Source organism: Artemia sp. Qi Xiang Cuo, chromosome 7 (genome assembly GCF_049724085.1).
Source record: "Artemia sp. Qi Xiang Cuo chromosome 7, ASM4972408v1, whole genome shotgun sequence".
NCBI lineage: Eukaryota > Metazoa > Arthropoda > Branchiopoda > Anostraca > Artemiidae > Artemia > Artemia sp. Qi Xiang Cuo.
In genome coordinates, this window is record NC_142800.1 from 42,112,219 (window position 1) to 42,124,786 (window position 12,568).

Here is a 12,568-nt window from a genome sequence, read left to right on the forward strand (position 1 = left end):
AAAGAACTAAAACAATAATTATTTAATAGCCTTGAAAAAGTTCCCTTGCGGCGTGTGGGATTGAACCTTAAATCCCCCGACCGGTTGGAAGGGTTAGCTCCACTACACTACCACAAGGGTAACTTTTTGTATTACTCCAAAATTGTATGTAAGTTGGGAGAATCATAGGTCCCTATCTTTATTCACTTTATATTGTCCTGTTGGCTTAAAGCTACGCATACTACAAAAAAAAAAAAAAAAAAAAAAAAAAAAAAAAAAAAAAAAAAAAATTGAGGAATTTGTGTCAGTATTAAAATATATCATATTAATTTATTTTTTGTTGGTTTTTCTTTGATTTTTTAGTAGCCAAATGGGTATAAAAATGGTTTTAGTAGTTTATTTGTGTGTTTTAAAAGAAGGATTATAATGGCGTGTCTAAAGATATTGTAAGGGCAGAACTTTCTATTCCTTCTAGGTTTGTTTTCGGGTTGAGGGAACGTTGGGAGGATGGAGAGTATAGTTTATTGAGAACAAGGTCTTATGAAAATTATTTGTCTATAATTAATGTATTTCCACGGTAAAAGGGGTACCCTATGGCAGAAGGGCACCCTGCTAAACCGGGAATGGTACTTTTTTGCAGATTTGAATTTTTTTGTAGTATACCATGTCTTTGTCAATTACGTTTGGCAACACAAATCCAAATTTCAAAGAATAAAAAGTTATTTTTAAATTAGTGTAGGTGACATTAAAGTTTGAAATTAAGTGAAAAAGATTATTATTTCACCGAGAGGTGAGGAGGTGGGATTTTTTTAATTAAAAAAAAAAAACTTCGCTTAGGTGGATGGATAGTAAATAATACAATGACATTATCAGAATTGTTTAGGTGGAACTTCTTTTTTGAATAGTTAGCTTTTTAATGAGTTGTTAATGGAATTGTAATTGTAATTGATTTGTTATTGGAGAAAAGAGCCAAGAAACTCTTACAAACAATGAAATTAAAGAAACCCAACAAAAAGGTAACTTTACAGTGAGGCTTCTATATATGGATTTTTTAGCAAAGGCTTAAAACAATTCAAAAACCTTAAAAAAGAATTAAACGCAACCAATTATATACTGTCAGAAGGGAGGCCAAAAAAACGGAAATTTGCAACTATTACAAATGATGATTCTCTAATTTGACAAGGGATTACAAGAAGTCAAAAACCTTAAAAAAGAAAACCAAAAGTTTGAAACCTAGTACATATCGTTGTTAGAAATTGGACTAGATTCAATAACAAAATATATTTGAACAGACAACAGTATGAAAAGTGAAAAGACATTAAATTGCGTAAAGAGCAAAACATTGGTAATTGCAAAAGTATATGTATATATTAACAAGGGATTACAACAATTCAAAAATCTTAAAAAAGAAAACCAAAAGTTTGAAACTTTTTTACTCTGCATGGATTAAATTGGCTTTACGAGTCAGGCTTTTCAGTCTTATTCAAGCTATGATGGTAAAAGTTAAAGTTAGGTTTGGTTAGATTATGTTAGTTTAGGTTAGGTCAAGTTAGATTAGTTTAGGTTAAATTTGGTCATAAATATCAGTAATGGGTTAAAAACCTAGTCTATGGTAGCCTAACCCAACCTCACCAAACCTAATCTATTGTAATCTAACCTCCCATCATCAAACCTTGCATTAAATTGAAAAATTTGACTGGCAACGCCGACTAGATCCAAGGAGAAAAATTGGTATTTCAGTTATTCAACAGTAAATGTCGACACTCACAAATTTACCAATTTGCGGACATTCACGGTAACATACATAGATATATATATATGTATATATATATATATATATATATATATATATATATATATATATATATATATATATATATATATATATATATATATATATATATATATATATATATATATATATATATATATATATATATATATATATATACATGTATATTTTTTATTTGGTATGTATGATGTCATGCAACATTTTGCAGGAGATTGTCGATGACCTCCCAGGAGAATATACATCCTATAAAAGTTATGTTTGTGAGAAGTATGAAAAGGAAGGAGGAATTGAATTCATGCCAGAATTTCTTAATTCAATTGAAATTCCTGAATTGCCATCCTATGGTTTGAAACTAAAGAATAACACGATAATTATACTGACACTCAATTTAGATATTGCAGAGGGTATTTGCAATGGAACATGCCTGAATTCTAGTGAATTATGTAAAACTTAATTAAAACAAAAATATAATTACTGGGGAAAGACTGAAAAAGAATGATTTTTATCTATGATATCATACGAAATTATACAAGATGATGAATGATTCCGAACAGCTAAAGCAAAGAGCACAGAAAATGTTTAAAGTAATGGTGAATTGTTGTAATGAAGTCATTGCTCAAAAGGCTTCTTCGAGCCATGGCAAAAACAACAAGAAAACAAAAACCTCTTATGGACACTGTATAACATACCTAACAATAACAATACCATAATAATAATAAAATAGCAATAGGGTATGAACATGCCTGGTTGTTATTGAACTTACAATTACTGGGGAAAAGATGAGAAAAAAACTTTTTTTTGGTTTCTATGATGTCATGCGAAATTTTACAAGAGATTGTCGATCACCTCCCAGGAGAATATACATCCTATAAAAGTAATGTTTGTGTGAAGTATGAACAGGAAGGAGGAATTAAATTCACGCCAGAGTTCCTTAATTCGATTGAAATTCCTAACTTGCCATCCTATGGCTTAAAACTAAAGAATGACACGATAATTATGCTGACTCTCAAATTAGATGTTGCAGAGGGTATTTGCAATGGAACATGCTTGAATGCTATTGAATTATATAAAACTTAATTAAAATAAAAATTTAATCACTGAAGAAAAGCGGAAAAAGAGTGTTTTTTTACCTATGATATCATACGAAATTACACAAGATGAATGATTCTGAACAGCTAAAGCAAAGAGAATAGAAGAATGTCTAAGGTAATGGTGAACCAAAATGAAGCAAAACGACATCTCTGGCTAGATGACAGGCGACAACAAGCATCACAAAGAATTACAAAGGAAATGGACAATGAAATCTGTGGTTAGAAGTCAAGCGAAAGCAAGGATCACATCAAATCGTAAACGAAAATTATGTGCAGAGAATTCTGCGATTAGAAGAGAAGCAACTGCAAGAATCAGAATGAATTTCATCATAATACAATGCCTACAAAGTGCATGATTTTGTTTCACCGTGACATAAAACACTACCGTCATTAGTAGTAAATATTTCTCCACGTAAAGCCTTAATGACAATTCATTCAGTTTTACTGTCGTGGAAAAGTTTTTTTTTAACTTTATCGTTTTTTCCTTCAAAATTCCTTTTTCAAACATATTGAAAAAAACATTTGCTAAGTAGAACTTTCTGCTTGAGCAATCTATTTACTTTTTAGTAAAGCGTATATAATTCACCTAGCCTTTTGGGGGGTTAGAGAGCTGGCAACAACCATCCTATCTAATGCTGTTTCGTCTTTAATTTGCTCCACGCTGGTAATTAGTGTTTCTTTAAGATTTGGTTTCTTTGTTCATTTTAATTACTTTTTGGGTTTTAATTTTTATTTTCTCATTCATAGTAGTCACTGCTCATTGGTGGTCTCACATCTTATGCAAACTACTTTTTGTTTATTTCAAGCTTCAAGTTTCATGTGCCACTATATTCTGTCTTATGCTGCCTATTTGGCAAAGAGCCTCTAAGAAATGGTAGGTTTATTTATTGATTTTTTTTTATCTTTAATGTTTATTTATTTTTGTTGTATGATCATTTTTTTGTATTATATGGTCTGCTGATTTGAATGAAATACTGAGTTTTAAGTTAATAGTATATTGCCCACAGATTCCAGGTTGAGGCAGAATTAGATTGAATTTGTTGAAAATCAATACTTCTAAAAACAAATATATCAATGAAACTAGTTAAGCACAGGTAAAATCTATGTTATTAGAAAAAAACATGCAGATAAGTTCAAAAGAAAAAGTTATTTTATAAGTTACCAGATAAATTATGAAACAGATATGAATAAACAAGGGTGCTTATTGAAAGTTTCGGTTTTCGTTCAGTTCTAAGACATAGAGAGTTGTTGGCTGAGAATCAGAAGGATTGCGAGTCGTCAGGCCCTATCTGTTAGTGATAGTGCAAAGGGGAATATTTGGTCGATGATCATAGTAATTGGAATCTGTGCAGTAGCGATTTCTTCTAAAAAAGAGGGCAGTTGTTAGGAAAAAGCTGTCTAATGAGGCGTTACATGGTGTGGTAGGATGAACTTTTTGAAAGTCTCCATTTGGCCCGGATATCTCTGTACAACGCTGCGTCACAGAGTTGATTCTGTCCATTTTTCAGATACCCCTAAAGTAATAGAGGGGAGGGGGGAACCTGGAACTTTATCATGATCAAATTTATATAAAATTTTATTTTTTTAAGGATATCCTACTTCTATGGGCAACATTTCGACCTAAAAACAAAGTCAATTGCGTTCGCATTCCTAGAGCCTTCCATTCCCGCCAATGTTTCAAAATTTAATGTATTTATTGAAGATGAGAGGTGGAATCTGACCAATGTCAAGAAAATACTAGGAGAGGATTCTCTTTATATAACAATTATGCGAAACCCTGTTGATCAATTTGAATCTATGTTTCATTTTATGGATATGAGAGAATTTTATAACGTATCTTCTTTTGAAGAATTCATCCAAAATTTAAAGGAAGATAAAATTAGGAAAGACAGATTGACGGCACTTTTCGGACAAAACCAAATTTCTTATACACTTGGACTCGAAGAGGAATCTTTTGATAATGAGACAGCTATCAATGCATTCATAAACCAAGTTGATGACAGTTTCCATTTAGTAATGATAACAGAATACTTTGATGAATCAATAATCCTGTTGAACAATTTACTTGGAACGCATATTGGACAGATGTTATATGTCCCTATACTTGAAAGACAAAAGGATATGAAGTACAAGCTAACTACAAATCAAAAAATATTACTGGAGAGATGGCTCAAAGCTGATGTAATGCTTTACGGCGTTTTTAGAAGGTATGTTGTTATTTTTATAACATTTTCCCTTGCTTTCCTTTGCTTAGCAATAATATATATATATATATATATATATATATATATATATATATATATATATATATATATATATATATATATATATATATATATATATATATATATATATATATATATATATATATATATATATATATATATATATATATATATATATATATATATATATATATATATATATGTATATAAATGGTGTTATATATAAGGTATTGGAATAAGGTATTGGTAATGACCAAATCATTCGTCATGGCAAAGTGAAGAAGTCTTGATCCCCTGCTATATCTAGCTCCAAGACCGAAGTGGCAAATGGCAGACTCAGCACCCCAGGGCATAACTTACAATCTTTACCCTTGGGGCTCTGGGGTTTTTGTCATCCTAAAATACATAATTTCCAGAACTTTCAAACACGTTGAACAAAATGGCTATATCTAAACTTTGAATGAATGTTTTTGGGGAAATGGTGGGCATAAGAGGGGGGTTAATTACTCTCCACTCACTTTCAACTATTAAAAAGGGGAATTTCATTTTCCAATCAAATGAGCCCTTTTTGAAATTTCCACAACAACTTTCTATATAAACTTTATATGCCCCAAGGTCTTAACTTACAACCCTTGCACTGAGGGTTCTGAGGGGCTCATCATCCTAAAAACATAAATTCAAGAACTCTCAACTACGTTGAACAAAATGAATATCTCAAAATTTTGATTGAATAAGTTTGGGAAAATGGTGGGCGTGAGAGGGGCGTTACTCACTCTCCAATCACTTTCAACTCTGAAAAAAGGCACTAGCCCTTTCAATGTCCAATTGAATGAGCCCTTTTTAAGTTTCTACGACAACGCTTTCAATAAAAACCTTATAAGCCCCCAGGCCATAACTTACAACCCTTGCCTTAAGGGCTGTGGGGGGAGGAGGGGTTGTCATCTTTCAGGTCATAATTTGCAAAATTTCCAACGACGTTGAACAAAATGGCTATCAAAAATTTTGATTGAATGTGTTTGGGGAAAAGGTGGGCGTGAGAGGGGGGTCAATTGCTCTCCACTCACTTTCGACTATTAAAAAGGCAATTTCAATTTCCAAACAAATGAGCCCTTTTTTTAAATTTTTACAACAACTTTCTACATAAACCTTATATGCCCCCAGCGCATAACTTACAACCCTTGCACTGAGGGCTCTTGGGGGTCTATCATCCTAAAAGTTCTAATTTCCAGAACTTACGACTACGTTAAACAAAGTGGATATCTCAAAACTTTATTGGATGTATTTGGAGAAATGGTGGAAGTTAGAGGGGGGTTAGTTGCCCTTCAATCGCTTTCGACTATTAACAAGGCACTAGCCCTTTCAATTTTCAATTGAATGAGCCCTTTTTGATGTTTTTACAACATCGCTTTTTATAAAAACCTTACATGTTCCGAGGGTATAACCTCCAACCCTTACCCTGAGGGTTGTGGGGGGGGGGGGGGGGGTGGTCATCCTTAAAGACCTAATTTCCAAAACTTTCAAAATGGCTATCTAAAAATTTTGATTGGATGTTTTTGGGGAAAATGTGAGCGTGAGATGGGGGTTAGTTGCCCTCAAATCACTTTCGACTATTAAAAAGGGCACTAGTCCTTTGAATTTCGAATCGAATAAGCTCTTTTTCAAGTTTTTACGACAAAGATTTCAATAAAAACCTTATATGCCACCAGGGCATAGCTTATAAACCTTGCCTTGAAGACTGTGGGGGGAGTGTCCTGCTCAAAGGTATAATTTATATCTGGAAATCAACAACGCTGAACAAAAAGTGTATCTAAATTTTGATTGGATGTGTTTGGGGAAAAGGTGGGCGAGAGAGGGGGGTTAGTTGCCCTCAAATCACTTTCGACTATTAGAAAGGACACTAGACCTTTCAATTTCCAATCGAATGAGCCTTTTTTCAAGTTTCTACGACAAAGATTTCAATAAAAACTCATATCCCCCCAGGGAATAACTTATAACCCTTGCCCTGAAGACTGTGGGGGGAGTGTCCTGCTCAAAGGTATAATTTTCTGAGCTTTAAACTGCGTGGAACAAAATGGCTTATCTCAAAATTTTGATCGGACGTGTTTGGGGTAATGGTGGGTTTGGAAGGGGTTTTAGTTGCCTTCCAATTACTTTCGACAATTAAAAAGGGCACTAGTCCTTTCAATTTCTAATCGAATAAGCCGTTTTTGAAGTTTCTACAGCAACACTCTCTATAAAAACCTCACATGCCCCCAAGACATAACTTACAACCCTTGCCCTGAGGGCCTTCGAGGGGGTTGTCATCCTCAAAAACCTATTTTATAGAACTTAAAACTACGTTGAATAAAATGGCTGACTCAAAATTTGATTGGATGTTTGTGGGGAAAAGGTGGGCGTGAGAGGGGGGTCAATTACTCTCCACTCACTTTCGACTATTAAAAAGGGCAATTTCAATTTCCAAACAAATGAGCCTTTTTTTAAACAACTTTCTACATAAACCTTATATGCCCCCAGCGCATAACTTACAACCCTTGCACTGAGGGCTCTTGGGGGTCTATCATCCTAAAAGACCTAATTTCCAGAACTTACGACTACGTTAAACAAAGTGGATATCTCAAAACTTTTATTGGATGTATTTGGAGAAATGGTGGAAGTTAGAGGGGGGTTAGTTGCCCTTCAATCACTTTCGACTATTAATAGGGCACTAGCCCTTTCAATTTTCAATTGAATGAGCCCTTTTTGATGTTTTTACAACATCGCTTTTTATAAAAACCTTACATGTTCCGAGGGTATAACTTACAACCCTTACCCTGAGGGTTGTGGGGGGTGGGTGGGTGGTCATCCTTAAAGACCTAATTTCCAAAACTTTCAAAATGGCTATCTAAAAATTTTGATTGGATGTTTTTGGGGAAAATGTGAGCGTGAGATGGGGGTTAGTTGCCCTCAAATCACTTTCGACTATTAAAAAGGGCACTAGTCCTTTGAATTTCGAATCGAATAAGCTCTTTTTCAAGTTTTTACGACAAAGATTTCAATAAAAACCTTATATGCCTCCAGGGCATAGCTTATAAACCTTGCCTTGAAGACTGTGGGGGGAGTGTCCTGCTCAAAGGTATAAGTTATATCTGGAAATCATCAACGCTGAACAAAAAGTGTATGTAAATTTTGATTGGATGTGTTTGGGGAAAAGGCGGGCGAGAGAGGGGGGTTAGTTGCCCTCAAATCACTTTCGACTATCAAAAAGGGCACAAGACCTTTGAATTTCCAATCGAATGAGCCGTTTTTCAAGTTTCTACGACAAAGATTTCAATAAAAACTCATGTACCCACAGGGTATAACTTATAACCCTTGCCCTGAAGACTGTAGGGGGAGTGTCCTGCTCAAAGGTATAATTTTCTGAACTTTAAACTGCTTGGAACAAACTGTCTTATCTCAAAATTTTGATGGGACGTGTTTGGGGTAATGGTGGGTTTGGATGGGGTTTTAGTTGCCTTCCAATTACTTTCGACAATTAAAAAGGGCACTAGCCATTTCAATTTCTGATCGAATAAGCCCTTTTTGAAGTTTCTACAACAACACGTTCTATAACCTTATATACCTCCAAGGCATAACTTACAACCCTTGCCCTATGGCTGTGAGGGGGTTGTAATCCTCAAAGACCTATTTTATAGAACTTAAAACTACGTTGAATAAAATGGCTGACTCAAAATTTGATTGGATGTTTGTGGGGGAAAGGTGGGCGTGAGAGGGGGGTTAGTTGCTTTCCAATCACTTTCGATTATTAAAAAGTACACTATCCCTTCAAATTTCCAATCGAATGAGCTTTTTTTGAAGTTTCTACGACAACGCCTTCTATATAAACCTTATATGCTCCCAGGGCATAACTTACAACCCTTGCCCTGAAGGCTGTGGAGGAGTTTCTTCCTCAAAAACATAATTTATATCTGGAAGTCAACTACGCTGAACAAAATGGCTATCTTAAAATTTTGATTGTTTGTGTTTCGGGAAATGGTGGGCGCGGAAGGGTTGTTAGTTGCCTTCCAATCACTTTCAACTGTAAAAATGGCACAAGCCAATCCAATTTCCAGTTGAATGAGCCCTTTTCGAAGTTTCTAAGACAACTTCTTCGATACGAAGAGCCCTGCTCTAAAGGCAAAAATAATCAATGATATATTGTGCCAACATTGTTCTTATATGCCCTCAGGGCATAACTGAAACCCTTGCCCTGAGTGTTGTGGGGGAGTTTCCTCCTCAAAAACAAATTTTCTATCTGGAAACCAACTACGCTGAACAAAATTTCTATCTCAAATTTTGATTGGGTGTGTTTGGTGGAATGATAGGTGTACATAGGGGGCTAGTTGCCCTCCAATCACTTTCGACTATTAAAAAGGCCACTAGCCCTTTGAATTTCCAATAGAATGAGTCTTTTTTGAAGTTCTACGACAACGCCTTCTATAAGAACCTTATATGCCCCAAGGGCATTGCTTACAACCCTTGCCCTGAAAGCTGTGAGGGAGTGTCCTCCTCGAAAACATATTTTCTATCTGGAAATCAACTACAAAATCGCTATCTCAAAAATTTGATTGGATGTGTTTCGGGAATTGGTGGATGTGAAAGGGGTGTTAGTTGCCTTCCAATCACTTTCGACTATTGAAAAGGGCACAAGCCACTCCAATTTCCAATGGAATGAGCCCTTTTCGAGATTTCTTCGGCAACTTCTTCGATATGAAGTGCCCTGCTCTAAAGGAAAAAAAATAATAAATAACACATTGTGCCAACATCGTTCTTATATACCCTCAGGGCATAACTTAAAACCCTTGCCCCGAGGGTTGTGGGGGAGTGTCCTCCTCAAAAAGATATTTTCTATCTGGAAATCGACTACACTGAACAAAATGGTTATCTCAAAATTTTCATTGGATGTGTTTGGGGGAATGATGGGCTTGGGGGAGCTAGTTGCCCTCCAATCACTGTTGACTATTAAAAAGGGCACTATCCACTCGAATTTTAAATCGAATGAGCCCTTTTCGAAGTTTCTACCACAACTCTTTCGATTCGAAATGCCCGGGTGCGCACACAAAAAAAATAATACATTGCGCCAACATTGTTCATTACTTAGGCAGCACTATTGTGCTGCCTATGATTGTATTGGTCTTTATTTGATGTTTATTACATGGATGTAAATGGTTATGGATTGAAGGATGTCAATTGTCTATTTTATGGTGTTTATTTGAGTGATTTTTGCGTATGGATATATGGAAGTGTACTGTTTGTTGTGCTTGTGTTAGTTAGATGCTTTTTATCTGTAGGCTTTTGTATATAGATATAAAAATCTTAGTTGTTTATCGTATGGTGCTTATTTGGACGGTTATGTGTATGGATGTTTGTTGTTTATTGTATCGGTGTTTATTTGATTTTTATTGTACGAATGTACATTTAGAAGGATATATAGATGTCTATCGTTTATTGCATGGTGCGTATTTGAATGGTTTTTTGAATGAATGTAGTATTGTTCACGGTTTGCATCGTGGGTGTTTATTTGATGTTAATTGTATGAATTTTTCCACGTATTAATGTACGGATGTTTATGGTATTGTTGTTTATTTGATGTTTATTGTATGGATGTATATATATGGTAGGACTGATACGAAACGCGAGGGAATATTTATTTTCAGAGCCAATTGCTCTAAATGTGTTGCTAGCGATAAAGACTAGGGGATACTTATTGTGCATCTTCGGTTAGAAAAAGCCTAGTTTTGGATCATAAATGAGCCATTTCTACAGAAATGCCTCTTAATAGAACTTTTAAGTGTGAACTCCAATTTTTGCAACTAAACTGTTAAAAATACGGTCAAAATACATTTCTCTGATTCAATTGTGTATTTTCGGTGAGAAAAAACCTATTTTTTGACAAAAATAAACCGTTTCCATAGAATAGCTCTTAACGGAAGGTTTTTAAGTTTAAACTCCAAGTTCTGCAAGTACACTATAGAAAATACGGTAAAAATACATTCCCAGATTCATTTTTGCATCTTCGGCTAAAAAAAGCCCAGTTTTGGATAAAAAATGAGCCATTTCCATAGAAATAGCTCTTAATAATACTTATTTAAGTATTATTAGTTGTCTCCAATTACTACAACTATACTATGGAAAATGTGGTATAAACACATTTCTCTGTTTAAGTTGTGCATTTTTGGTTATGGAATGCTCAGTTTTGAATAAAAAATGAACCATTTCTCTAGAAATAGCTTTCATTAAAACTTTTTAAAGTGTGACCTCCAAGTTTTGCAGGGAAATTACCGAAAATACGGTCAAAATACATTTCTCAGATTCAATTGTGGATCTTTGGTTAGAAAGAGCATAGTCTTGGATAACAAATGAGCCATGAGCCATTTCCATAGAAATAGCTCTCAACAGAAGTTTTTTAAGTGTGAACTCCAATTTTTGTAACGAAACAATAGAAAATACGGTCAAAATACATTCTCTGATTCAATTGTGTATCTTCTGTCATAAAAAGTATAGTTTTGGATAAAAAATGAGCCATTTCCATAGAAATAGCTCTTAATAGAACTTTTTTACGTTTGAACACCAATTTTTGCAAGGAAATTAAAGAGTTATATCAGCTATATCATAGTTATATCAGTTTTGTCTTGATTTCTATGGTTTGGTCTGGATTTCAAGGATTGGCCCTGATTTCTACAGTTTGGTATTAGTTTTATGAATATATACGGATTTTAAGAGGATGGTATTAATTTCTACAACTTGGTCTTGATTTTTTTTTAATTCGATTGGATTTCTATGTATCGGTCAAGATTTTTCAGAGATTCACTATGATTTCTATAGTTTTGTATTGATATCTTTGGTTTGGTCTGTGTTTCTATGGTTTTTCTTGATTTTAAGGTCTGGTCTCGATATCTGTGGTTTGGTGTTGATTTCTAGAGTTGGCCCTGATTTTTATGAATTCGTCTGGATTTCTATGCATTGGTTATGATTTCTATGAATTCTCCTGAATTTTCTGCATTAATTATGATTTTTCTGGATTTCTATGGACCGGTCGTGTTTTCTACGGTCTGGATTTCTATGGTTTGGTTTGGATTTTTGAGTTTGACCCTGATTTTTATGAATTTGTGGGGATTTCTATATATTGCGTATGATTTATATTAATTCTACCAGATTTCTATGTATTGGTAATGATTTTTATGAATTCGTAAGAATTTCTATGTATCGGTCAGAGTTTTTTAGAGGTTGACCTTGATTTCTATAGTTTGGTCTGTATTGCTACGGTTTGGTCTTGGTTTCTATGGTTTGGTCTGGATTTCTAGGATTGACCCTGATTTCTACAGTTTGGTCTTGATTTTTATGAATTTGTCCGGATTTCAAGAGCTTGGTCTGAATTTCTACAGCATGGTCTTGTTTTTTATGAATTTGTTAGTATTTCAATGTATTGGTCATGATTTCTTTAGAGGTAGGCCATGATTTCTACG

General features: G+C 34.3%; 1 protein-coding gene across 1 annotated transcript in view; it reads left to right on the plus strand.

Annotated features, from left to right (window-relative positions):
- Window positions 1-2,980: 2,980 nt before the first annotated feature.
- The window catches only part of LOC148950288 (galactose-3-O-sulfotransferase 3-like), a 54,222-nt gene continuing 44,634 nt past the window's right edge, over window positions 2,981-12,568 (plus strand). The window contains exons 1-3 of the mRNA XM_089091825.1: window positions 2,981-3,080; window positions 3,610-3,736; window positions 4,452-5,069. Coding sequence (XP_088947951.1) covers window positions 2,981-3,080; window positions 3,610-3,736; window positions 4,452-5,069 — 845 coding nt within the window. The remainder of the gene's footprint in view (window positions 3,081-3,609; window positions 3,737-4,451; window positions 5,070-12,568) is intronic.